The 23,834-nt window shown below is 38.0% G+C and overlaps 9 protein-coding genes across 17 annotated transcripts; all 9 read right to left on the minus strand.

Annotated features, from left to right (window-relative positions):
* Positions 1–911: 911 nt before the first annotated feature.
* LOC108139448 lies at positions 912–5,047 on the minus strand. 5 transcript variants are annotated; one of them, XM_017262174.2, is made up of 7 exons: positions 5,005–5,047; positions 4,744–4,782; positions 2,910–3,076; positions 2,569–2,856; positions 1,784–2,502; positions 1,336–1,707; positions 912–1,262 (listed from the first exon to the last, which is right to left on the minus strand). In XM_017262174.2, exons 3-7 carry the CDS (start codon positions 3,066–3,068, stop codon positions 935–937), a joined length of 1,866 nt encoding a protein of 621 aa, XP_017117663.1. In that variant the 5' UTR covers positions 3,069–3,076; positions 4,744–4,782; positions 5,005–5,047; the 3' UTR covers positions 912–934. The 5 variants fall into 5 exon arrangements, with proteins under 5 accessions (XP_017117663.1, XP_041563007.1, XP_041563006.1 ...); XM_041707073.1 differs by lacking the exons at positions 4,744–4,782; positions 5,005–5,047 and having other exon boundaries at positions 2,569–2,681; positions 2,738–2,851; positions 2,910–2,966; XM_041707072.1 differs by lacking the exons at positions 4,744–4,782; positions 5,005–5,047 and having other exon boundaries at positions 2,569–2,851; positions 2,910–2,967.
* A 1,550-nt stretch (positions 5,048–6,597) lies between these two features.
* Positions 6,598–8,494, minus strand: LOC108139418 (leukocyte elastase inhibitor-like). The gene is made up of 4 exons (XM_041709407.1): positions 8,479–8,494; positions 8,104–8,418; positions 7,365–7,937; positions 6,598–7,306 (listed from the first exon to the last, which is right to left on the minus strand). Exons 1-4 carry the CDS (start codon positions 8,492–8,494, stop codon positions 7,173–7,175), a joined length of 1,038 nt encoding a protein of 345 aa, XP_041565341.1. The 3' UTR covers positions 6,598–7,172.
* Positions 8,495–16,653: 8,159 nt separating this feature from the next.
* On the minus strand, positions 16,654–17,111 carry LOC108139437. The gene is made up of 2 exons (XM_017262163.2): positions 16,771–17,111; positions 16,654–16,706 (listed from the first exon to the last, which is right to left on the minus strand). Exons 1-2 carry the CDS (start codon positions 17,102–17,104, stop codon positions 16,669–16,671), a joined length of 372 nt encoding a protein of 123 aa, XP_017117652.2. The 5' UTR covers positions 17,105–17,111; the 3' UTR covers positions 16,654–16,668.
* Positions 17,112–17,736: 625 nt separating this feature from the next.
* LOC108139427 lies at positions 17,737–18,193 on the minus strand. The gene is made up of 2 exons (XM_017262153.2): positions 17,853–18,193; positions 17,737–17,789 (listed from the first exon to the last, which is right to left on the minus strand). The coding sequence occupies exons 1-2, from the start codon at positions 18,184–18,186 to the stop codon at positions 17,752–17,754; spliced, it is 372 nt and encodes a 123-aa protein (XP_017117642.1). The 5' UTR covers positions 18,187–18,193; the 3' UTR covers positions 17,737–17,751.
* Positions 18,194–18,820: 627 nt separating this feature from the next.
* On the minus strand, positions 18,821–19,278 carry LOC108139473. Its single transcript, XM_017262202.2, has 2 exons — positions 18,938–19,278; positions 18,821–18,873 (listed from the first exon to the last, which is right to left on the minus strand). The coding sequence occupies exons 1-2, from the start codon at positions 19,269–19,271 to the stop codon at positions 18,836–18,838; spliced, it is 372 nt and encodes a 123-aa protein (XP_017117691.2). The 5' UTR covers positions 19,272–19,278; the 3' UTR covers positions 18,821–18,835.
* Positions 19,279–19,890: 612 nt separating this feature from the next.
* LOC121467994 lies at positions 19,891–20,341 on the minus strand. 2 transcript variants are annotated; one of them, XM_041710874.1, is made up of 2 exons: positions 20,008–20,341; positions 19,891–19,940 (listed from the first exon to the last, which is right to left on the minus strand). In XM_041710874.1, exons 1-2 carry the CDS (start codon positions 20,339–20,341, stop codon positions 19,906–19,908), a joined length of 369 nt encoding a protein of 122 aa, XP_041566808.1. In that variant the 3' UTR covers positions 19,891–19,905. The 2 variants fall into 2 exon arrangements, with proteins under 2 accessions (XP_041566808.1, XP_041566807.1); XM_041710873.1 differs by having other exon boundaries at positions 19,891–19,943.
* LOC108136176 lies at positions 20,164–21,433 on the minus strand. 2 transcript variants are annotated; one of them, XM_041710872.1, is made up of 3 exons: positions 21,093–21,433; positions 20,513–21,025; positions 20,164–20,348 (listed from the first exon to the last, which is right to left on the minus strand). In XM_041710872.1, the coding sequence occupies exons 1-2, from the start codon at positions 21,424–21,426 to the stop codon at positions 20,991–20,993; spliced, it is 369 nt and encodes a 122-aa protein (XP_041566806.1). In that variant the 5' UTR covers positions 21,427–21,433; the 3' UTR covers positions 20,164–20,348; positions 20,513–20,990. The 2 variants fall into 2 exon arrangements, with proteins under 2 accessions (XP_041566806.1, XP_041566805.1); XM_041710871.1 differs by having other exon boundaries at positions 20,513–21,028.
* Positions 21,434–21,980: 547 nt separating this feature from the next.
* Positions 21,981–22,496, minus strand: LOC121467948. Of its 2 annotated transcripts, none has more exons than XM_041710721.1 (2): positions 22,156–22,496; positions 21,981–22,091 (listed from the first exon to the last, which is right to left on the minus strand). In XM_041710721.1, the coding sequence occupies exons 1-2, from the start codon at positions 22,487–22,489 to the stop codon at positions 22,054–22,056; spliced, it is 372 nt and encodes a 123-aa protein (XP_041566655.1). In that variant the 5' UTR covers positions 22,490–22,496; the 3' UTR covers positions 21,981–22,053. The 2 variants fall into 2 exon arrangements, with proteins under 2 accessions (XP_041566655.1, XP_041566656.1); XM_041710722.1 differs by having other exon boundaries at positions 22,039–22,088.
* Positions 22,497–23,060: 564 nt separating this feature from the next.
* LOC121467955 lies at positions 23,061–23,587 on the minus strand. Of its 2 annotated transcripts, none has more exons than XM_041710736.1 (2): positions 23,239–23,587; positions 23,061–23,174 (listed from the first exon to the last, which is right to left on the minus strand). In XM_041710736.1, the coding sequence occupies exons 1-2, from the start codon at positions 23,570–23,572 to the stop codon at positions 23,137–23,139; spliced, it is 372 nt and encodes a 123-aa protein (XP_041566670.1). In that variant the 5' UTR covers positions 23,573–23,587; the 3' UTR covers positions 23,061–23,136. The 2 variants fall into 2 exon arrangements, with proteins under 2 accessions (XP_041566670.1, XP_041566671.1); XM_041710737.1 differs by having other exon boundaries at positions 23,122–23,171.
* Positions 23,588–23,834: the final 247 nt, after the last annotated feature.

Genomic DNA, 23,834 nt, shown 5'->3' on the forward strand with positions numbered 1-23,834 from the left:
AGTATTGAATAAATTAAATAGTTTCACGAATTAATACAACTACAGCTTTAAGTAGCTACAACTAATGCATTCGGCCTTTAATTTTTAAATTAAATTAAATTTACATATTTAAATTAAATTAAATTTACATTTTTAAATTAAATTAAATTAAATAGTTTCACGAATTAATACAACTATAGCTTTAAGTTTTACAGAGGAGGATAGAAAGTTTTTAAGTGAACAGTTGACGAGTTCAGTTTCATTGATAAAATATATATTACTAATTTCAGGTCAAAGCGCTTTAAATTGAAAGACCGTAAACTAGAAGCATTTTAAACAAAAACCATTTAACGTTTTTGGTTTTTTTTATTAATTAAAAAAGAAAACTTTAATATATTTAATATGTTGGTTTTAATTTATACGGGAGACCTCAAATCAATTTTATATTAAAATAGACCAATACCATGTTCAGGAGGCTTTCTCAAATTACGTGGATATTGAAAAAACAGAAGAACACAGTTCTGACCCCTGATCATAAAAAAGTTTTTTTTGACAATAAACCCTTGCTTACTTTTTCCCTTAACTTAAAAAGGCTCTAAAAAGAATTTTTAAACATCAAAATGGCTTGGCATAGATTTCTGGGCATGCAAAAAGTCATAAATTCAGTTTGAAACTCTGATAGGGAGACATTTGTGACTCCATAAAATATATATATTATATAAGATCAGCGCCCATCTTTGATTATATACAAAGTAGTCACTCACTTTTAAACATAAATCGGAATAATTAATCGGAAAAAAATTGTAAATATGACAAATTTCTTGTTTTTAAATACATACGCGATGAGGCTGAAATGAAATATGTTATGTATACTTTATTTTAAAAATACTTATTCTGACCATACTTTCTATTTAAAAAAAAAAATCAAAACCTTTAATTGAAAGAACAACATTTATTAAGGATTTTCGCCTTCTCTAACTACAGTTTGCATAGACTCCCAAGTGGGCAGCTGGACATAGGGCGTGAAGTCATAGGTGATGATCTTAGGGGCCAGGAAGCCACCAAAACCATCTCTTCCTTTAAAATATAAGCCAATGCCGGATAGAGGAACCGCCGGATCTGAAATCACGTCCTGGATGTCGATGAAGGGCACAGTTGATTGGCCGGCATCCTGGTCAAATCCCGTATTAGCAAATTCGATAAAGTGGTTATCACTTGGATAAGGTATCGATGCAGTGGAAGATTGCGTGGGCAATTGGGGGTCCTTGAGGGGCAGTTTATCCCTGAAGTTTGAATTGTAAAAAAATTATAAACAATAATATTTAAATAAATTGCCGAATAATAGTTAAGATTTACCTTGGTTCATCGTTACCTCCAGACATCCAGTAGCTCGTTGTTTTCGGCTCAATTAAAATTCCGCGCTGGAATTCCACTCTACTGCATTGAGCCTCCAGGTGAAGATGGGTTCCTCTCACTTTGAACCGCAATCCGGTAACCACGGAGTTGTTCTCCGCTTTCAGTTCAACCAGATCTACGGATCGCTTCTCGTAGCTCAGCATGTGGAAGTCGATGCCCTCTTGTACATCCTTGTCGGTTATGTTGTACAAATCTGCGGGCTTCCACTCTAGGGTGGATTCATTGATGACTCCAAGTGGCAGCATTTCGCCCTCTTGAATCTGCAGGTGGAAAACGCGATTGCGCTTCACAAAACGAACGCCTGTCACGACTCTGTTAGATGAGGTTTCAACTGTTATCTGGTAGGAATCCAGATAAATATGGTTTAACATTTGACTGTAAATCTTACCTGTTTCTCTCCACATCGGCGATCACTGGTCTCAAGTTAAAATAGCGATCCGACTCAACTCCCTGATCATCGCACAAGCAAAGGCAGTAGCTGCATTCTTGGAAGATCCACCGATTCCAGCTGTTTGCTTTATTTAACCATGTATGGCAACTGCCACCTTTTCCGTAGACCCGTCCACTTTCATACTGGATGAAATCGTACCGTCTATTCTGGTTGCTTGCCGCCTGACAAATTTTCATATTGGATTCCACATAGCGACAGTCGTACACTCCACCGGAACATTTTGGCTGCTCGGAGCAGAACTTATTGTCAAAGCAGCCCTCAGATTTTGTGGACTTGTAGTAGGCGCAACCCCGACTACAGGATCCATCACTGTTCAGGTCCACCTCGTTTTCAATGTAACCTTGCAGCAGGCGGGTGACCTCCTCGTAGGTCACTCTGACCTCGTGCTCCCTTGGATCGCAGCGCCAAACAGAGCGATCTGCTCGGCTCATCAATTGTTTGATCTTGGGCAGAGTGGTTGGCGTCCTTCGCTTGTAGGCATCTCGGGATCTGTTTTCATCCTCGATGGATCCACCCTGTCCGAACTTCCTGAGCATCATCCAGGACCACTCTATCAAGGCGTGGGCCTTCAGTTCGACGAGGACATACTGCTCATACAACATGTAAAGATATAGCTGGGGCGATTGTGGTGTTCGGCAGGTATAGTCTTGAAACATCTTTAAAAATTAAATTATTAAATTCGAATTATTTTTTAGGGGATACCGGAAAATTATACTTATTACCTGGTTGCCGCTGGCCAGTTGTCCAATCACATCCTCAGTTCCGAATAGCTTAAGGTGGAGGTGTTCCACGGCTTGGAGATTTTCACGCTCGCTTGTAATAACCTGGGCCTTCGCTAAATTTAGTAGGGTGTCATTTTCAAACTTAAACGTCTCGTAGGCTTTTAAATACTTGTAGTGATCTTCTATCCGACTTATTGTTGAATAAATATCATACATTTCAGCTACGATAGGAATACGGTCATCCGAATAGTAGTTTGGGCCAATGGTAAAGGCAGCTGAATGTCTGATCTAATGTAGATTGAATCTTTATAATGCTAAAATACTTACAATTATTTATTTACCTTAAATTTCTCCAACTTATCAATTTGCTTATAGATTTCCTTCAAATACGGGTTGGTCTTTTCTTCCTGTTCCAGCAAATAATATTTTTTGGCATTTGTGGCCATGACATTTTGAAAGGCGATTAGCGTAGCCAGAAACAAAAAAAGTCCACAATTCATGACTAATTCTGGGAAACAATCCGAAATTGAAACTTTTACCAAAAACAAATACAAATTTAAATTTAGTATTGTTGATAAGAGTTTTGCTTCTCTTCTTTTGCGCTGCTTTGAATTCAATGAACAACATCTTATTGTGTGTCCGCTTTATTTTCAATTGAAGCTGCTATCTGCTAAATTCGACTTCTGACCTTCCAGTGTCGCAATTGTTAACAAATTAAACAAATGTGCCGTGAAAGAACATTGGAAACTTAACCAAATATTTTGTATTCAATTTAAATATTTTCCTTTTGGTTTTTATCCATTGCGGTTTTTAAAAATTGTAAAAAATTGTTTAATATTTCGTTCGCTTATTTTCGGATATAACTAAAATATCTGAAAATTTAATATTAATATGAATATTAATATGAAAATAAATATTATGATTTCAAATTTAATTTAAATATATTCAAACAATTTAAATATTCAAATTGAAATTCTATGGTCAGATAATTATTTTTACTATTTCATTTTTCTCATCTGTGTAGTCTTAGCATTTGAAGTACCAAAATTTAAGATTAAGATTTATTATTCATTATCATCGGTTAATTACTCCTCAAAGAACACAGAAAAAAACATTTGTATAATAAACCATTTTATTTAATTAAACCAAACTGAAAATAGGTTATTGCCATGAAAATAATACTTTACGTATAAAATGTTTAGGTACACAGGAAAAAAGTAAGTGTCAAAACAAATTGTTCTTAAATTTTTCAATCTTTTTTTTTCCGCACAATGTATTAATTGTTATTTATCTATTGTAATGGGGTTATGACACTACATTGTTGGCCTCATTCATTGCTGATTTTTTGTTTTAACTATACGATTTTACGTAAGTGCGAGCAAGACAACCTATGACGATTCCAATGAGCAGTGAATGAACAAAATTGTCGGAACCGGTACCCGATAGTAAAAAACATGCACCGGATTTTAGTTTAAAAAAAACATTCGATGAAATACCACCGGGGCCGATACATTAATGAGCAAAATTGTATTTAAAAAGTACGTTTTGCTCATTTATTGGAGTTCACGGCAAAACGGAATGAATGAATGAAGCGAGGCTTAAATGTATACGAAACAATTTTAACCATTTAAAGGTAACAACTGAGACCCTTTAAACGTTAAAATTAACGGGATAAACACAGTATAATAAACAAAACAATAAAGTTTAAGTTTATCGTTAAAAAGGTAGTGTGACCGTGAACTTATTACCAAAAAAATCTCAAGCAGTATCCATATAGCTGTCTCTGTCTCTGAGCTTCAATGAATCTGTCAATGAAAGAGACGAACCCGTCATACCCGTATTATCAATCGCACGTTCAGCTTACAAAATAAAGTGCGTAAATAATTGTTCATAACTTCTCTTTTTTTTCGACGAAATCAAAAATGAGGCAAATGGGGAGGGGAATTTATTAAGCATTTAAAAGTAATTAATGAATAGAATAAACAGTGCGGGTGCACAATAATTACATTGTGCGATTGAGTCAAAACAGAATTGCGTCTTTTTCCTAAAACGAGTGCGTTTTGATTTCACACATTTCTGTTGTCCATCTTCTGTTTTTTTGTCGATTGAGATTAAACCTTTATAATTTTTTTTACTTTTCTCTTTGAATTTAAACATGATTTTCTTCTCACTCACCAATAATCGACGAAAGCGTTTTCTTCGTGATGCGATGTGCTAGTGTGGGGTTAAAAGTTATAAGCAAGATAAAAGACAAGAAAAAGGTCAACACTGCTGTTGCGCATCGCAACACCACACTGCACTTGCTTTTCTTTATGACTTTGGGGTTTTTCTAAACAAATTTTCGCCCGGCCATTGCCATTCGGAAATAATTAACAAAAAACAGTAATCGACTTATAATTTAACCTAAATCACTTGTATTTTCTTTATTTTCACTACCTTTTTTTAGGACATCACTTTCGCGGTCAATCCTTCCGAGTGTCTTCAGAACTTAATTTGGGCCAAACGTAATGCAAATTACGGGTTTATTGACACTGCTCAGAGCAGTTCGCGCGCCGACGCCATTAGCGAATTGGAGGGAAAACAAAACTGAAGCTGCATTATGAATGGGTGTAATGACGAGCGTTGCGCAACTCGGGCGAAAGGGGTTAGGTTAGGGCGAATATTCGCAATTTTGCTAAACACAACGATGCTAATCGCAGATTTAAGTTGGTTGCGCTGAGTTTGACGGTTGCGTGCAGGTTCGATGTGCGCTGGATGAACTGGTTGCGCTTGCGCCGACTGCTGGTGTCTTTTGCCTTCCATCCACACCTTGTGCATTGGGATTCTTGCCAAATCGTTCGCCTAATTAATGAAAAAACCCAACTATGCAACAGATGGGATTTTCCCCTCTTTTTGTTTTTTTAAAACTCACCCCAAACTAGTGCCCAAAAGACCGGAAATCATAAATTTCTCTTTGGCGGTTGAAGTTGTGTACTCGCGGTTACTTTTAATTACAAACAAGTTGCACCTTAGATTAGATTACTCTTCTGCTGCCAAAATGGGAAAGACTGCTACCCACGCCGGAAAGTTGGCGTGACCTATAGAGCTGTCTAAGGTGAATTTTAGGGAAAGTTGACACATGCCACTGTTGCTCTCAGATCGACTTTTCACCCCTGTCAGCCCTGTTTAATAAAATTAAAATCGTAATTCTGAACTGTCAAATTATTAATAAATGAAAATTAATTTTAAAAAATTACAAAATAAAAAAGTTACATTTAAAAAAAAATTTGTATATATTTTTATTGTTTCCATGGGTGCTATATGATATAAACGTCCGATTTTGATGAAAATTAAACCGTTATTCTGATATATTTAACTATTACTTTATATGTCGAAGAACTAAAAATAAAAATTAAAAAACAGCAGTTATAATTTTTTAAAATTTATTTTTCCGATTCTTCCTATGGGAGCTATATGCTAACGTCGTCCGATCCGGCTCGTTCCGTTTTATATACTACCTGCAATAGAAAGACAATTTTTGGGAAAGTTGTATGCAGATAGCTTTAAAACTGAGAGACTAGTTTGCGTAGAAACGGACGGACAGACGGGCATGGCTAAATCGACTCTCCTAGTGATGCTGATCAAGAATATATATATTTTAAAGGGTCGGAGATGACTCCTTCACTGCGTTGCAAACTTCTGACTAAAATTATAATACCCTCTGCAAGGGTATAAAAAGAGCCAAGTTTTAAGTGAATTTCAATTGCTAACAACATACTGTTTCGTTTCACTATAATAATAATATTTAATATTCCGGTGACCTGGTTTTGTTTTTTTATTTGTTTTTTTGATTGAGGTAGTAAGAGTATTTCTATAAATATATATATATTAATATTAAGCAAAAAAACAAATAAATATAATATATATTTGCAATTGACGGTTGGAAAATTGAAATGTAAAAACTCCCAAATAATGTTTGTTAGTAATCTTACAATAATTACGGTCCCTGGTTTTTTTTTTCAAAAATAAACAAATTTATCAGAATACGCATTTTTCTGTGTACAAAACTATTTTATGGAAACATTTCTGTGATCAGGGGAATTAACCATTATGCAAACTTATATGTAGCCTTAACAATTAAATAGTTTGTTTTTTGTTTTTTTTTATTCCGTGTAGCTGTGTGGCGTGGCTCTATTCCGCTTCTGATGATAAGTTTTGCGACGTTTATGTAGTTTCGAAGCGCAACTGATAGCGTGCTGGTCGGCCATCGGAAGAATAAAATATTATTAGTTCTATTAATTCACTCTTGAGTAAGAAGCCAGAGATAAGAACAAATGGCGAGCAAAGTCGGTGGGTAGATGGGAAAAAACCGCCGCTATTAATATTTGTTACTAACACGATTTCTTCCAGCGATCCTTCTTTTGGCACTGGGACATCTTGAGGTTGCCCAAAGCCTTGCGAAGCCAGAGCCCGGAGAATGTCTGGCGCCCACCTACATGACACGCTTCAGCGCCAAGCTCTTCCAGGAAATCATAAAGTCGGAAAATAAGCTCGACAATATTATCTTCTCACCCTTCGTCGTGCACGCCATGCTGGCACTGATCTATAGGGCATCGGAGGAATCCTTATTTATATATCCTAGCACTCTTGACATGACCCATCAACAACACTGAGTTGGGGGTGCGGATGGCAAAGACGATTGGCCGATTAGCGACGAACTCCTTGGAATTGGCAGGCAGTGACTTGGCATCTTCTGGACCTATAGAATTAATAGCTTTGTAGTACTTTTTAGGCCCGAAAAGTAGCTGAAATCTTACCCGAAGGGTACTGTAATGAAGTTCCGTCCTCAAACACTGTAAAATGGGCCCTTTGCAGGACCTTGTCCACGCGCACCGGCAGATCGAGCAATTCGGTCACCTTCGAGCTGTCCGTGAACATCTGATTGAGACCCAGCTGCTTCAGAGGAGCATTCATGTCAAAAACCATAACGACCCTGAACCTGGGCAGGCCCACCGTGACCGACTGGCGGTGCAGGCAGTTGGCGATCCGGTTGAGATCGAACTCCGGCTGGGCCAACTGCTGCTCGAGGTTGACCAATTCATTCGGCTGATTGGGCAGCGGGATCAGCATGTTGGTGGCGCTGTCCTTGAAGGGCAGTTCCAAGGCGGTGGCGTCCAGGTCGGGCAGATCGGCCAGACCATAGACTTTGTGGTTGTACATCATGTCCACATTAGAAATACGACCGTTGGCGAGGTGGAATTCGGTTGGTCGAGTATTTCCATAGTAGAACGTGTGCTCCCAGAATCCCAAGAAACGCACGGTGCTTATCAGTAGTGTGGACCTGAGAGATAATGTCGTAGGGTAGGCGGAATTGCCAGAAGTAACCGGAACTCGTTAACCATTCGTTGATACTGTTGGTCATGACCTTGCCGCCATCCATGTCCACAGGCTCCATGCCGATGTCAAAATAGAATTCGGAGAACTCGTCGTAGCGGGAATTGACTGCATCCAGCGTCTGGTTGTAGAATACTCTGGAGTTAGAATATAGCCTGGTACTCTGGAGACGCTCCTTGAACTTGATCAGTCGCTCGAAGTCCAGGGCCACGAAAACAGGGTGCTGGTTGAACTCGCCGACCCGCTGCACTTCGTTGAGTGTTTCACCCTCCGATGCCCTATAGATCAGTGCCAGCATGGCGTGCACGGCGTAGGGTGAGAAGAAAATATTGTCGAGCTTATTTTCCGACTTTATGATTTTCGGAAAGAGCTTGGCGCTGAAGCGTGTCATGTAGGTGGGCGCCAGACATTCTCTGGTCTCTGGCTTCGCAAGGCTTTGGGTAACCTCAAGATGTCCCAGTGCCAAAAGAAGGATCCCTGGAAGAAACCGTGTTAGTAACAACTATTAATAGCGGCGGTGGTTTCCCATCTACCCACCGACTTTGCTCGTCATTTGTTCTTATCTCTGGCTTCTTACTCAAGAGTGAATTAATAGAACTAATAATATTTTATTCTTCCGATGGCCGACCAGCACGCTATCAGTTGCGCTTCGAAACTAAACGTCGCAAAACTTATCATCAGAAGCAGAATAGAGCCACGCCACACAGCTACACGGCTACGCGGAATGAAAAGTAATATAAAAACAAGAAAGGAAGCAAACTTCGGCAAGCCGAAGTTCATATACCCTTGCAGCTATTTCAAAAACTAAATACTCTTGAAAACATTAAAATAATGATTTACTTGCGTATATCTTTAAAAACATTGAAACTATGATGATTTGCAGCTTAATTATTCGATAGTTCCTATGGCAGCTATATGATATCGTTTTCCGATTTTATTTAAATTTAAAGCGTGATTCTGAACCGTCAAATTATTAATTATTCATAAAAAATGTCTAAAAAAGATTACAAAATAAAAAAGTTAAATTAAAAAATTATTGATTTTATGGGAGCTTTAAGTTATAGTCTTCCGATTTTTTATTTATTTTTCCGATTGTTCCTATGGGAGCTATATGATATAGTCGACAGATTTTCTTAAAATTTAGACCGTAATTCTGTAATATTCAACCATTACTATAAGTCGAAAAACCAAAAAAAAATTTAAAAACACTTAAGAAATAGAAAGACAACATTTGGGAAAGTTTCATGCAGATAGCTTTAAAACTGAGAAACTAGTTTGCGTAGAAACGGACATGGTTAGATCGACTTTCCTAGTGATGCTGATCAAGAATATAATACCCTCTGCAAGGGTATAAAAAAAGCACGGAATTAATTGGACCGCCCTGGCAACACAAATTTTTGTCGATATTTTACAAAACTATCGCTTATTTGCTCATCTCTACGGCTTTCGCCTATCTAATAGCTTAGTTGAACTCACGCACGATATCGGAATAGACGCAAAGAAGTAGAATAGGCTGTTACACTTCTTTGTTTTGAATTGTCCAGGAAAATCCTTCCGCCTTTTTTTTTACCAGCTATTCTTGTTGTTTTCGGTCGTTAGTGGTGATAGTTCCCCACGATTGTATATCGATATGCCAAATATCGAGTAAATATCAAGTAAACATCGGTAAAAATCCAGATTTTGTAGACTAATGCACCTTGACGCACATTTTCCGCATCTCTATTTGCCTATACAAAACCTATGTAAAAAAAACTGCGTCTAGCCGCAAACGAAATGATGAAATGAAATGAAATTTTTTTTAAATTGACGGTTTTTTAAATAATAATTTCGATTTATATATCAAAATCACTTATGAAAGTTAATTAGGTTCGTGTGAATTTTTACATTGCATTAAGGAAATTTATGGGGCCGTTACGTAATTAACCGCGTCATATATATTTTTTATACCCTTGCAGAGGGTTTTATAATTTCAGTCAGAAGTTTGCAACGCAGTGAAGGAGACATTACCGACCCTATAAAGTAAATATATTCTTGATCAGCATCACAAGGCGAGTCGATCTAGCCATGTCCGTCTGTCCGTCCGTTTTTTTACGCAAACTAGTCTCTCAGTTTTTAAGCTATCTGCATGAAACTTTCCCAAAAGTTGTCGTTCTATTGCAGGTAGTATATAAGTCGGAACGATCGGACGACTAAAGCATATAGCTCCCATAGGAACAATCGAAAAGTAAATAAAAAAAATTATAACTTTGGTGTTTTTTAATTTTTTTTTTAGTTCTTCGAGATATAGTAATGGTTAAATAACGTTACTCAATGATAATGCAGCTGGAATTCTGGACTGCTTAATGAATGATATCGCGCTCCCTGAGTCGATGAGACATTCTGCAATAATAGGTGAATTGAGATGGTGATCGAAAAAAATTACTACTTTTCTTACATAGTTGTTGTTCCTGCTATTGTTCTTGCTGTTGCTATTGTTGTTGTTGTTGCTCCTCCTCTGGCTGTATTCTTCCACAAAATGTCCCATTTCTCCGCATGCGAAGCAAGACCCAGGTGCCCTTGCTGGCTTGCGGCGGTCCTTGGCAAGTTATTGATCTGCGTCGCTTCCAACACCGACTTCTTCGGTGCGTATGCTCCGGGTTGTTGTGGAAGACGTATGTTGGCAAATGCTAGCAGCATCTGCTCCGGATTGGCGAACCTTTGGATACGAGCTTGATCACGCAAACTAGGTAATGAGATTCCCTCGATGAGCTGTTTGAGCAGTTTCTCAGTGCCCATGTTGATGGCTTGGGACATCATTTTTTTATCCTCGAAATACATTGTTAAGCCCTCGTTCTTTTACCATATCCGTTGCTCGTTGTTTTCGGCGACGCTCTGATTTATACGCCGATTCCCCAAATGCTATGATTAGTTGTTCGCACAGTCGTTCGAAAGAATCTAGCATTCGGGATGGGTTGGCGTGCAGCCAACGCTGATAATTACCTTTTAGTTTGGTAACGAGTAGCATTCGTAGGCAGTCAATATCTTAGTTTTAGATTTGGCCTATGTTTTTAAGGTGATCTACCCAGTTGCGTGCACAAATGTTTCCGTCGAAGTCGATGGCAGCTTCTTTGGCAAACGAGAGTGAAGCTGCTGATCCAGCCCTGGACGATGGAACTCCCGTTTCCTGTAGCGATTGGAGTTGGATTGCTGGCGTTGCCACCCGATGAATTTCCAATTGGCTGTTCGCGCGCAACGTGCGTCTTTGCCCATTGTTGTTGTATATCGATGCGTGTTTCTGCCTGCTGTTGCTGTTGTTGTATGGCGCCACGCGTCTCTGCTCGCTGTAACGCATTCTGCTGCACAATAAGTGTTGTTCGCAGCTGCGTGATAATTCCCAGAAGATCGTCTTATTCCCGGACGTATGTGCAGTGGTCTGGGGTGAGTTTTTTAAAGAGTAAAGGGGAAAATCCAAGCAGTTCCTCAGTGTATTTTATTAAATCAGGCGAGCGAAGGGCGACAATACCAAGGCCAAGAAGCGAGGGAAGGCTAAGAAAACCGGCAGTCGGCGCAGGCGCAACCAGCATATCGAGCGCACATCAAATCGGAGCGCACATCAAACCGAAGCGCACATCGAACCCAGCGCAACCGAGTTAAAAGTGGAAATTACGGACATTGAGTGGTTTAAAAGTTGTGCTAAGCGGGCATACGGCCCTAACTTTATCTCTTGCGGCCGCTCGCACACCCACACCGAAATTGCACAAAGCAGATTAGATTAAATTTACCAATGAAATAAGTTCGATCGAGCGCAGCTTTAGTATCGCTTCCCCTCCCATTCGCGTATGACGTCGGCGCGCGACATGCTCTAAGCAGAGGCAGATAAACGTTGTATTGGCAAATTTGGGCCTAATAAAGCTAAAATAATACTCGGAAAGTTTGGCCGCGGAAACGTCCCAAGAGGGAGAAGCTATGACCTAGCCCGGAAAAGTGGAAATCCAGAAATTAAGTGATGATTCTTGTTTAGGTTAATTTAGTAGTTAATTAAGTTTTTTTGTTAGTTGTTAAATGTGGCAATGGCGGGGCAAATGTCGACCGAGAGAACCCCAAATTGTGGGAAAATGTGCAGTGTGGTGTGATGTGGTGTGGCAACTAGATTGATTTTTTTTGTTCTTTTATTGTGTGCCTTATTTCTTAACCCCATTAGCTCATCACATCCCGAGGAAAGCGCTTTCGTCGATGGATTGTATTAAATATTGGTGAGTGGAAAAATCCAATTTGAATTCTGTATCATGCAGAAAAATATATATATAATCGTGTCCAAAAAGTAAAGTAAAAGGAAAAAATGGAAATTATAATATTTTACCTCAAACATCGATAGAGAAGGAGCAGAAAGAAAAATACGTGAAATCCAAAGCGCTCAAATGTAGGAGAAGAAAAAAGACTCAATTTTGATTCCACGCACGAGAATATTGTTATGCAGCCGTACCTTTTTATTCGCTTTTAAATTAATTTCTATTTTACGCGGATTAAATTCCCCTTCCCATTGGCCTAAATTTTGATTTCATCAAGAAAAAGGATAGAATTATTATAAGTTAATTTTCGCATCTCTCACATTTAATATTTATATGTATCACTAAGTTATATGTCGTATTTATACATGTCCCTAAGTAAATCTTTTATCATGGGTAGCGTTAAGAATGTTTTTAGCTATTAATAAACGTTTATAATGTTTTAAGAAAAAAACGAATTTGGCCGCAGCTGGCGACATGCAGATGTAGGGTAGCGCTTAAGAAAAGGGGTCGCTCAGGCTATTGAGCAGTTGGATGGAGCGACCGAAGGAAGGGTGAGCCCGACTGGACCTCCACAACATCTAAGGAGGCGAAAAGGGGAGTTCAGCAGCGTTAGGGTAATTTTCTTTTTTTGCAGCAATAGTTATATGTGTGTCTCTATCTTTCCCATTTCATTGTCGTTGCACGCGATTATTAACGTACCATTATTGATAGGCAAACGTGTGCGCAAGCAAGACCACCACAGCCTTAGTCGACGAGCCGCAAGCCGGACAACTATTCCGCGTGCGCTTGTGTTTCACTTTCAACATCTCGCCTGAAATAATTTGCAGTGTGGCTACCCGTTACACAGAAGTCGCGCAAATAATTAAAAAATCCATTCTTTACCAACGATCTGTCACTTATGTTATGGCTTCCCTCCACTTCTTCTGACTTGCTAAAGGACATATTCAATCTGAGTATGAAAAATAAAGATATATATATATAAAAGTAGATTGTTATTGGCGCTCCCCTCTCAACTGCCCATTTTTGTCCACTATGCCCACTATTAAGTGCAATAAAATTAGTTTGTCCTGCATGAAGGGAAACTGATGTAGTGAGTGCCTGCCCCAGAGACCGCAGAGTTGTGTCCTGTCGAAAAATCACTTAATCAGCGAGGAACCGGAGGCCGGAACCAGAAGGGCATATCCTGCGGGATTTTTATACTTTTGTTCTTTTTCATGGGGTCCAACTAGTTGCGGAGAAGTATATGGTCCGCCCGGGCAGAGATCCTAACTTTCCACAATGATGGCATTTTATGTAATTTACATTTTGTTTCATATTATACGGTTTGCGTGTATTATAATTTGTATTACAATTTTTTTGTTTAAATTTAGAGCTATTATTGTTTTTATAATTGTTTTTATAGTTAACGCGAGCGTTATATTTTCCTCTGAAAGTGTCTCTATTGCTGTAATTACCCCGTCATATGATCCTGGCAATGTGAGCGGCAAATGCGAGATTCTTTTTGTCCCACTTGAGTGCTACAGTCATGGCTAGACGTATGTCCAGGCGTGCCAGTAATAAATGATCGAGCAGGTGCATCGCAAACGATGGCTCTTATTTCCAAACCAATTTTTGTTTTATTAATGGTTAAACCGTTTTTAATTATTTCGGACATCTCGGACGTAAATTTCGACAAAAACTCGGCGCAAATAAATGGCTTATCATGGCCAATAAAAACTCCAATGGGCAAAACTGGGCGAGCATTGATATTATTTATTCTTAGTAGAACGGGCCATAACTGTGCCCTGGAACTTTTAAAAATTGGAAGTCCGTCAATGTTTAAATCGATGCTCAGTACATCCGGCAATTTGGGAAACACTGATAATTTATTTAATTGTTTCGATAATCCGATATGTAAATAGGAGCCGCGCTCTACTTTACTTGTATCGGGTTTTTCGAAACAATTAAATTAATAAAAGGGCTTTATTTTTAACTTATGAGCATTATATAGTTATATTTTATGAGCTTTTAATAACACACGTGACATGCACAAGAATCGTGAAAAAAGGAAAGAGGCAAATTCAAATGTGACCAGACTATAGGTCTGATCAAAATACTAAATTCAGTGTTGTGTTATGTTTTTTTTTGATAATAGAATAGGGTTATTCAATAGCTGAGAAGCAAATGGAATGAATTAAATGTTAAAATGAATTCGATTATGCAATGAGAATAAGAATTGCAATTTGTGTATAATGTTGTGTAGAATGTAAAATAATGAAAGATTATGAAATAAGAGAAAAATGTTAAGCGTAAGATAATATATCGAATAAATAAATGGTATTTAAAATTGATGAGTTAAAGAAAACACAAGCTATAATCTGGGATTTATAATTCATTTGAAATATTAAGATTACAGTACACGAGGACGTGAAATTGTCAGAATGGCCGTGTCGGATCTTAAATTATGGTAGTCAGTGTAAAAGGATTAAATCAAATGCGTGTACCAAGTGACAATTCTCGTCTCTGCACTCTAACGATTGTTTGTTAGTAGGCTTTGTTCCGTCTATTCGCCAGATGGTCAGGATAATTCGATGCAAACATGAGAGAGAGATGTTGCGTGAGGTTAGAGGTTTAAGAGAGAGATGCGCACTACGATTGTTGTGCTCGTATGCTTGAGCTACTGCGAGAGACAGAGATACAAGTATGTTCGTTGCAAAATTTTCTGGAAAGCATTTTCGGTATGCTAACAAGCTGGCAGGCAGTCTCAAATTGGCAGTGGTGTGATCAAGTGTATTCGCCGTATGCAATCTGCGCTATTAAATATGGAAAATCCTCACGATAACCCGACATGTATTAGAATACAAAATCGGATATATTTTGCTGAAATATACATACTGACTATAACGTAAAAAAACCCTGGAAAGCCCTTAAGGGCCTTTTTTCCATTCTCGCCGTCTATATTAAAGTCGCAACGAAGGTGCTCTGCCAAAACTCTTTTAATAGACTTAGGCTAATTATTTCGCCTAATAGTTGCTGTGATGATCTTAATCTGTAGAAAAAAACAAATAATTTATTGCACACTCATCTTCTTCATAAATATTTTACTTACATAGGCGGTTTTAGTAGACGAGCATATTTTAACTTCTAACGCCACCAGCTTCTCCTCACTTTCAACCGGAAAGGAATCGGGTACCTCGGCATCCTTAGCCTTTCCCTTAAGGAAAACCTGCAGCAGTGCCGTCAGCTTTGCAATCTGCTGGGTGCAATCAGCTAACTGGTTTGTATTAGCTTCTAGGGTCTTTGTATTGGCATCCACTTTTCCCTCCCAATCTCGAACCCAAACCTTGAGCTCTTCGATTTGGTCCTTTGGCGGGTTTCCTGCTATGGTTCCCCGCTGTTTTGCGGGGTTTCCATCACAAAGTCGTCTTCTAAGAAATACAAATTGTATTAATATAAAAATTGAATTAGTTAGATTTTATTTTGTTTGCTTATCATCCAAGGAGAAAATGAGCCTTTGAATTTTATTGGGGGTTGATAAGATTTCCCCTTCATGCCGCCGCCCATTCTGCCCATTGGATGGTTGCACATTTTATTGTTCATTTGCAAGGCAACGATGTCCGTGTCAGTGCTGGACATGATTTGGTAGCGACTCTTTTCCTCCTCGCTCAGGTGTTTCCAGGACCGGGCCCCCTCCCTTGCGATTTCCGGCCAGCTCAGGGCACTATTGCGTTGACAGAAGTCGCGCAAATAATTAAAAAATCCATTCTTTACCAACGATCTGTCACTCATGTTATGGCTTCCGTCCACTTCTTCTGACTTGCTAAAGGACATATTCAATCTGAGTATGAAAAATAAAGAGATATATATATATAAAAGTAGATTGTTATTGGCGCTCCCCTCTCAACTGCCCATTTTTGTCCACTATGCCCACTATTAAGTGCAATAAAATTAGTTTGTCCTGCATGAAAGGAAACTGATGTAGTGAGTGCCTGCCCCAGAGACCGCAGAGTTGTGTCCTGTCGAAAAGTCACTTAATCAGCGAGGAACCGGAGGCCGGAACCAGAAGGGGATATCCTGCGGGATTTTTATACTTTTGTTCTTTTTCAAAAAAAGGAAAGAGGCAAATTCAAATGTGACCAGACTATAGGTCTGATAAAAATACTAAATTCAGTGTTGTGTTATGTTTTTTTTGATAATAGAATAGGGTTATTCAATAGCTGAGAAGAAAATGGAATGAATTAAATGTTAAAATGAATTCGATTATGCAATGAGAATTAGAATTGAAATTTGTGTATAATGTTGTGTAGAATGCAAAATAATGAAAGATTATGAAATAAGAGAAAAATGTTAAGCGTAAGATAATATATCGAATAAATAAATGGTATTTGAAATTGATGAGTTAAAGAAAACACAAGCTATAATCTGGGATTTATAAGTCATTTGAAATATTAAGATTACAGTACACGAGGACGTGAAATTGTCAGATTGGCTGTGTCGTTTCCATCACAAAGTCGTCTTCTAAGAAATACAAATTGTATTAATATAAAAATTGAATTAGTTCGATTTTATTTTGTTTACTTACCATCCAAGGAGAAAATGAGCTTTTGAATTTTATTGGGACGAATTTTATTTATCATGCCGCCGCCCATTCTGCCCATTGGATGGTTGCACATTTTATTGTTCATTTGCAAGGCAACGATGTCCGTGTCAGTGCTGGACATGATTTGGTAGCGACTCTTTTCCTCCTCGCTCAGGTGTTTCCAGGACCGGGCCCCCTCCCTTGCGATTTCCGGCCAGCTCAGGGCACTATTGCGTTGACAGAAGTCGCGCAAATAATTAAAAAATCCATTCTTTACCAACGATCTGTCACTCATGTTATGGCTTCCGTCCACTTCTTCTGACTTGCTAAAGGACATATTCAATCTGAGTATGAAAAATAAAGATATATATATATAAAAGTAGATTGTTATTGGCGCTCCCCTCTCAACTGCCCATTTTTGTCCACTATGCCCACTATTAAGTGCCATAAAATTAGTTTGTCCTGCATGAAGGGAAACTGATGTAGTGAGTGCCTGCCCCAGAGACCGCAGAGTTGTGTCCTGTCGAAAAGTCACTTAATCAGCGAGGAACCGGAGGCCGGAACCAGAAGGGGATATCCTGCGGGATTTTTATACTTTTGTTCTTTTTCAAAAAAAGGAAAGAGGCAAATTCAAATGTGACCAGACTATAGGTCTGATAAAAATACTAAATTCAGTGTTGTGTTATGTTTTTTTTGATAATAGAATAGGGTTATTCAATAGCTGAGAAGAAAATGGAATGAATTAAATGTTAAAATGAATTCGATTATGCAATGAGAATTAGAATTGAAATTTGTGTATAATGTTGTGTAGAATGCAAAATAATGAAAGATTATGAAATAAGAGAAAAATGTTAAGCGTAAGATAATATATCGAATAAATAAATGGTATTTGAAATTGATGAGTTAAAGAAAACACAAGCTATAATCTGGGATTTATAAGTCATTTGAAATATTAAGATTACAGTACACGAGGACGTGAAATTGTCAGATTGGCTGTGTCGTTTCCATCACAAAGTCGTCTTCTAAGAAATACAAATGTATTAATATAAAAATTGAATTAGTTCGATTTTATTTTGTTTACTTACCATCCAAGGAGAAAATGAGCTTTTGAATTTTATTGGGACGAATTTTATTTATCATGCCGCCGCCCATTCTGCCCATTGGATGGTTGCACATTTTATTGTTCATTTGCAAGGCAACGATGTCCGTGTCAGTGCTGGACATGATTTGGTAGCGACTCTTTTCCTCCTCGCTCAGGTGTTTCCAGGACCGGGCCCCCTCCCTTGCGATTTCCGGCCAGCTCAGGGCACTATTGCGTTGACAGAAGTCGCGCAAATAATTAAAAAATCCATTCTTTACCAACGATCTGTCACTCATGTTATGGCTTCCGTCCACTTCTTCTGACTTGCTAAAGGACATATTCAATCTGAGTATGAAAAATAAAGAGATATATATATATAAAAGTAGATTGTTATTGGCGCTCCCCTCTCAACTGCCCATTTTTGTCCACTATGCCCACTATTAAGTGCCATAAAATTAGTTTGTCCTGCATGAAGGGAAACTGATGTAGTGAGTGCCTGCCCCAGAGACCGCAGAGTTGTGTCCTGTCGAAAAGTCACTTAATCAGCGAGGAACCGGAGGCCGGAACCAGAAGGGGATATCCTGCGGGATTTTTATACTTTTGTTCTTTTTCAAAAAAAGGAAAGAGGCAAATTCAAATGTGACCAGACTATAGGTCTGATAAAAATACTAAATTCAGTGTTGTGTTATGTTTTTTTTGATAATAGAATAGGGTTATTCAATAGCTGAGAAGAAAATGGAATGAATTAAATGTTAAAATGAATTCGATTATGCAATGAGAATTAGAATTGAAATTTGTGTATAATGTTGTGTAGAATGCAAAATAATGAAAGATTATGAAATAAGAGAAAAATGTTAAGCGTAAGATAATATATCGAATAAATAAATGGTATTTGAAATTGATGAGTTAAAGAAAACACAAGCTATAATCTGGGATTTATAAGTCATTTGAAATATTAAGATTACAGTACACGAGGACGTGAAATTGTCAGATTGGCTGTGTCGTTTCCATCACAAAGTCGTCTTCTAAGAAATACAAATTGTATTAATATAAAAATTGAATTAGTTCGATTTTATTTTGTTTACTTACCATCCAAGGAGAAAATGAGCTTTTGAATTTTATTGGGACGAATTTTATTTATCATGCCGCCGCCCATTCTGCCCATTGGATGGTTGCACATTTTATTGTTCATTTGCAAGGCAACGATGTCCGTGTCAGTGCTGGACATGATTTGGTAGCGACTCTTTTCCTCCTCGCTCAGGTGTTTCCAGGACCGGGCCCCCTCCCTTGCGATTTCCGGCCAGCTCAGGGCACTATTGCGTTGACAGAAGTCGCGCAAATAATTAAAAAATCCATTCTTTACCAACGATCTGTCACTCATGTTATGGCTTCCGTCCACTTCTTCTGACTTGCTAAAGGACATATTCAATCTGAGTATGAAAAATAAAGATATATATATATAAAAGTAGATTGTTATTGGCGCTCCCCTCTCAACTGCCCATTTTTGTCCACTATGCCCACTATTAAGTGCCATAAAATTAGTTTGTCCTGCATGAAGTGAAACTGATGTAGTGAGTGCCTGCCCCAGAGACCGCAGAGTTGTGTCCTGTCGAAAAGTCACTTAATCAGCGAGGAACCGGAGGCCGGAACCAGAAGGGGATATCCTGCGGGATTTTTATACTTTTGTTCTTTTTCAAAAAAAGGAAAGAGGCAAATTCAAATGTGACCAGACTATAGGTCTGATAAAAATACTAAATTCAGTGTTGTGTTATGTTTTTTTTGATAATTCAATAGCTGAGAAGCAAATGGAATGAATTAAATGTTAAAATGAATTCGATTTTGCAATGAGAATAAGAATTGAAATTTGTGTATAATCTTGTGTAGAATGTAAAATAATGAAAGATTATGAAATAAGAGAAAAATGTTAAGCGTAAGATAATATATCGAATAAATAAATGGTATTTGAAATTGATGAGTTAAAGAAAACACAAGCTATAATCTGGGATTTATAAGTCATTTGAAATATTAAGATTACAGTACACGAGGACGTGTAATTGTCAGATTGGCCGTGTCGTTTCCATCACAAAGTCGTCTTCTAAGAAATACAAATTGTATAAATATAAAAATTGAATTAGTTCGATTTTATTTTGTTTACTTACCATCCAAGGAGAAAATGAGCTTTTGAATTTTATTGGGCCGAATTTTATTTATCATGCCGCCGCCCATTCTGCCCATTGGATGGTTGCACATTTTATTGTTCATTTGCAAGGCAACGATGTCCGTGTCAGTGCTGGACATGATTTGGTAGCGACTCTTTTCCTCCTCGCTCAGGTGTTTCCAGGACCGGGCCCCCTCCCTTGCGATTTCCGGCCAGCTCAGGGCACTATTGCGTTGACAGAAGTCGCGCAAATAATTAAAAAATCCATTCTTTACCAACGATCTGTCACTCATGTTATGGCTTCCGTCCACTTCTTCTGACTTGCTAAAGGACATATTCAATCTGAGTATGGAAAATAAAGAGATATATATATATAAAAGTAGATTGTTATTGGCGCTCCCCTCTCAACTGCCCATTTTTGTCCACTATGCCCACTATTAAGTGCAATAAAATTAGTTTGTCCTGCATGAAAGGAAACTGATGTAGTGAGTGCCTGCCCCAGAGACCGCAGAGTTGTGTCCTGTCGAAAAGTCACTTAATCAGCGAGGAACCGGAGGCCGGAACCAGAAGGGGATATCCTGCGGGATTTTTATACTTTTGTTCTTTTTCAAAAAAAGGAAAGAGGCAAATTCAAATGTGACCAGACTATAGGTCTGATAAAAATACTAAATTCAGTGTTGTGTTATGTTTTTTTTGATAATAGAATAGGGTTATTCAATAGCTGAGAAGCAAATGGAATGAATTAAATGTTAAAATGAATTCGATTATGCAATGAGAATTAGAATTGAAATTTGTGTATAATGTTGTGTAGAATGTAAAATAATGAAAGATTATGAAATAAGAGAAAAATGTTAAGCGTAAGATAATATATCGAATAAATAAATGGTATTTGAAATTGATGAGTTAAAGAAAACACAAGCTATAATCTGGGATTTATAAGTCATTTGAAATATTAAGATTACAGTACACGAGGACGTGAAATTGTCAGATTGGCTGTGTCGTTTCCATCACAAAGTCGTCTTCTAAGAAATACAAATTGTATTAATATAAAAATTGAATTAGTTCGATTTTATTTTGTTTACTTACCATCCAAGGAGAAAATGAGCTTTTGAATTTTATTGGGCCGAATTTTATTTATCATGCCGCCGCCCATTCTGCCCATTGGATGGTTGCACATTTTATTGTTCATTTGCAAGGCAACGATGTCCGTGTCAGTGCTGGACATGATTTGGTAGCGACTCTTTTCCTCCTCGCTCAGGTGTTTCCAGGACCGGGCCCCCTCCCTTGCGATTTCCGGCCAGCTCAGGGCACTATTGCGTTGACAGAAGTCGCGCAAATAATTAAAAAATCCATTCTTTACCAACGATCTGTCACTCATGTTATGGCTTCCGTCCACTTCTTCTGACTTGCTAAAGGACATATTCAATCTGAGTATGAAAAATAAAGAGATATATATATATAAAAGTAGATTGTTATTGGCGCTCCCCTCTCAACTGCCCATTTTTGTCCACTATGCCCACTATTAAGTGCAATAAAATTAGTTTGTCCTGCATGAAAGGAAACTGATGTAGTGAGTGCCTGCCCCAGAGACCGCAGAGTTGTGTCCTGTCGAAAAGTCACTTAATCAGCGAGGAACCGGAGGCCGGAACCAGAAGGGGATATCCTGCGGGATTTTTATACTTTTGTTCTTTTTCAAAAAAAGGAAAGAGGCAAATTCAAATGTGACCAGACTATAGGTCTGATCAAAATACTAAATTTGATAATAGAATAGGGTTATTCAATAGCTGAGAAGCAAATGGAATGAATTAAATGTTAAAATGAATTCGATTATGCAATGAGAATAAGAATTGAAATTTGTGTATAATGTTGTGTAGAATGTAAAATAATGAAAGATTATGAAATAAGAGAAAAATGTTAAGCGTAAGATAATATATCGAATAAATAAATGGTATTTGAAATTGATGAGTTAAAGAAAACACAAGCTATAATCTGGGATTTATAAGTCATTTGAAATATTAAGATTACAGTACACGAGGACGTGAAATTGTCAGATTGGCTGTGTCGTTTCCATCACAAAGTCGTCTTCTAAGAAATACAAATTGTATTAATATAAAAATTGAATTAGTTCGATTTTATTTTGTTTACTTACCATCCAAGGAGAAAATGAGCTTTTGAATTTTATTGGGCCGAATTTTATTTATCATGCCGCCGCCCATTCTGCCCATTGGATGGTTGCACATTTTATTGTTCATTTGCAAGGCAACGATGTCCGTGTCAGTGCTGGACATGATTTGGTAGCGACTCTTTTCCTCCTCGCTCAGGTGTTTCCAGGACCGGGCCCCCTCCCTTGCGATTTCCGGCCAGCTCAGGGCACTATCGCGTTGACAGAAGTCGCGCAAATAATTAAAAAATCCATTCTTTACCAACGATCTGTCACTCATGTTATGGCTTCCGTCCACTTCTTCTGACTTGCTAAAGGACATATTCAATCTGAGTATGAAAAATAAAGAGATATATATATAAAAGTAGATTGTTATTGGCGCTCCCCTCTCAACTGCCCATTTTTGTCCACTATGCCCACTATTAAGTGCAATAAAATTAGTATGTCCTGCATGAAGGGAAACTGATGTAGTGAGTGCCTGCCCCAGAGACCGCAGAGTTGTGTCCTGTCGAAAAGTCACTTAATCAGCGAGGAACCGGAGGCCGGAACCAGAAGGGGATATCCTGCGGGATTTTTATACTTTTGTTCTTTTTCAAAAAAAGGAAAGAGGCAAATTCAAATGTGACCAGACTATAGGTCTGATCAAAATACTAAATTCAGTGTTGTGTTATGTTTTTTTTGATAATAGAATAGGGTTATTCAATAGCTGAGAAGCAAATGGAATGAATTAAATGTTAAAATGAATTCGATTATGCAATGAGAATAAGAATTGAAATTTGTGTATAATGTTGTTTAGAATGTAAAATAATGAAAGATTATGAAATAAGAGAAAAATGTTAAGCGTAAGATAATATATCGAATAAATAAATGGTATTTGAAATTGATGAGTTAAAGAAAACACAAGCTATAATCTGGGATTTATAAGTCATTTGAAATATTAAGATTACAGTACACGAGGACGTGAAATTGTCAGATTGGCTGTGTCGTTTCCATCACAAAGTCGTCTTCTAAGAAATACAAATTGTATTAATATAAAAATTGAATTAGTTCGATTTTATTTTGTTTACTTACCATCCAAGGAGAAAATGAGCTTTTGAATTTTATTGGGCCGAATTTTATTTATCATGCCGCCGCCCATTCTGCCCATTGGATGGTTGCACATTTTATTGTTCATTTGCAAGGCAACGATGTCCGTGTCAGTGCTGGACATGATTTGGTAGCGACTCTTTTCCTCCTCGCTCAGGTGTTTCCAGGACCGGGCCCCCTCCCTTGCGATTTCCGGCCAGCTCAGGGCACTATCGCGTTGACAGAAGTCGCGCAAATAATTAAAAAATCCATTCTTTACCAACGATCTGTCACTCATGTTATGGCTTCCGTCCACTTCTTCTGACTTGTTAAAGGACATATTCAATCTGAGTATGAAAAATAAAGAGATATATATATAAAAGTAGATTGTTATTGGCGCTCCCCTCTCAACTGCCCATTTTTGTCCACTATGCCCACTATTAAGTGCAATAAAATTAGTATGTCCTGCATGAAAGGAAACTGATGTAGTGAGTGCCTGCCCCAGAGACCGCAGAGTTGTGTCCTGTCGAAAAGTCACTTAATCAGCGAGGAACCGGAGGCCGGAACCAGAAGGGGATATCCTGCGGGATTTTTATACTTTT

Source organism: Drosophila elegans, unplaced genomic scaffold (genome assembly GCF_018152505.1).
Source record: "Drosophila elegans isolate 14027-0461.03 unplaced genomic scaffold, ASM1815250v1 contig_149, whole genome shotgun sequence".
In the NCBI taxonomy this organism is placed as follows: domain Eukaryota; kingdom Metazoa; phylum Arthropoda; class Insecta; order Diptera; family Drosophilidae; genus Drosophila; species Drosophila elegans.

Bases quoted from the DNA above. Each gene is read 5' to 3' on its own strand.
- LOC108139448 (XM_017262174.2), bottom strand. From the start codon at position 3,068: ATGAATTGTGGACTTTTTTTGTTTCTGGCTACGCTAATCGCCTTTCAA. The intron at 2,857-2,909 runs GTAAATAAATAA...AATCTACATTAG, and splicing joins ATAAGTTGGAGAAATTTAAG to ATCAGACATTCAGCTGCCTT. The intron at 1,708-1,783 runs GTAAGATTTACA...CTCATCTAACAG, and splicing joins GCCGATGTGGAGAGAAACAG to AGTCGTGACAGGCGTTCGTT.
- LOC121467994 (XM_041710873.1), bottom strand. From the start codon at position 20,341: ATGTCCTTTAGCAAGTCAGAAGAAGTGGACGGAAGCCATAACATGAGT. The intron at 19,944-20,007 runs GTAAGTAAACAA...TGTATTTCTTAG, and splicing joins GCTCATTTTCTCCTTGGATG to AAGACGACTTTGTGATGGAA.
- LOC108139418 (XM_041709407.1), bottom strand. The intron at 7,938-8,103 runs GTACCAGGCTAT...ATGGTTAACGAG, and splicing joins GTTCAAGGAGCGTCTCCAGA to TTCCGGTTACTTCTGGCAAT. The intron at 7,307-7,364 runs GTAAGATTTCAG...TTAATTCTATAG, and splicing joins TTCATTACAGTACCCTTCGG to GTCCAGAAGATGCCAAGTCA.
- LOC121467955 (XM_041710736.1), bottom strand. From the start codon at position 23,572: ATGTCCTTTAACAAGTCAGAAGAAGTGGACGGAAGCCATAACATGAGT. The intron at 23,175-23,238 runs GTAAGTAAACAA...TGTATTTCTTAG, and splicing joins GCTCATTTTCTCCTTGGATG to AAGACGACTTTGTGATGGAA.
- LOC108139427 (XM_017262153.2), bottom strand. From the start codon at position 18,186: ATGTCCTTTAGCAAGTCAGAAGAAGTGGACGGAAGCCATAACATGAGT. The intron at 17,790-17,852 runs GTAAGTAAACAA...TGTATTTCTTAG, and splicing joins GCTCATTTTCTCCTTGGATG to AAGACGACTTTGTGATGGAA.
- LOC121467948 (XM_041710721.1), bottom strand. From the start codon at position 22,489: ATGTCCTTTAGCAAGTCAGAAGAAGTGGACGGAAGCCATAACATGAGT. The intron at 22,092-22,155 runs GTAAGTAAACAA...TGTATTTCTTAG, and splicing joins GCTCATTTTCTCCTTGGATG to AAGACGACTTTGTGATGGAA.
- LOC108139437 (XM_017262163.2), bottom strand. From the start codon at position 17,104: ATGTCCTTTAGCAAGTCAGAAGAAGTGGACGGAAGCCATAACATGAGT. The intron at 16,707-16,770 runs GTAAGTAAACAA...TGTATTTCTTAG, and splicing joins GCTCATTTTCTCCTTGGATG to AAGACGACTTTGTGATGGAA.
- LOC108136176 (XM_041710871.1), bottom strand. From the start codon at position 21,426: ATGTCCTTTAGCAAGTCAGAAGAAGTGGACGGAAGCCATAACATGAGT. The intron at 21,029-21,092 runs GTAAGTAAACAA...TGTATTTCTTAG, and splicing joins GCTCATTTTCTCCTTGGATG to AAGACGACTTTGTGATGGAA.
- LOC108139473 (XM_017262202.2), bottom strand. From the start codon at position 19,271: ATGTCCTTTAGCAAGTCAGAAGAAGTGGACGGAAGCCATAACATGAGT. The intron at 18,874-18,937 runs GTAAGTAAACAA...TGTATTTCTTAG, and splicing joins GCTCATTTTCTCCTTGGATG to AAGACGACTTTGTGATGGAA.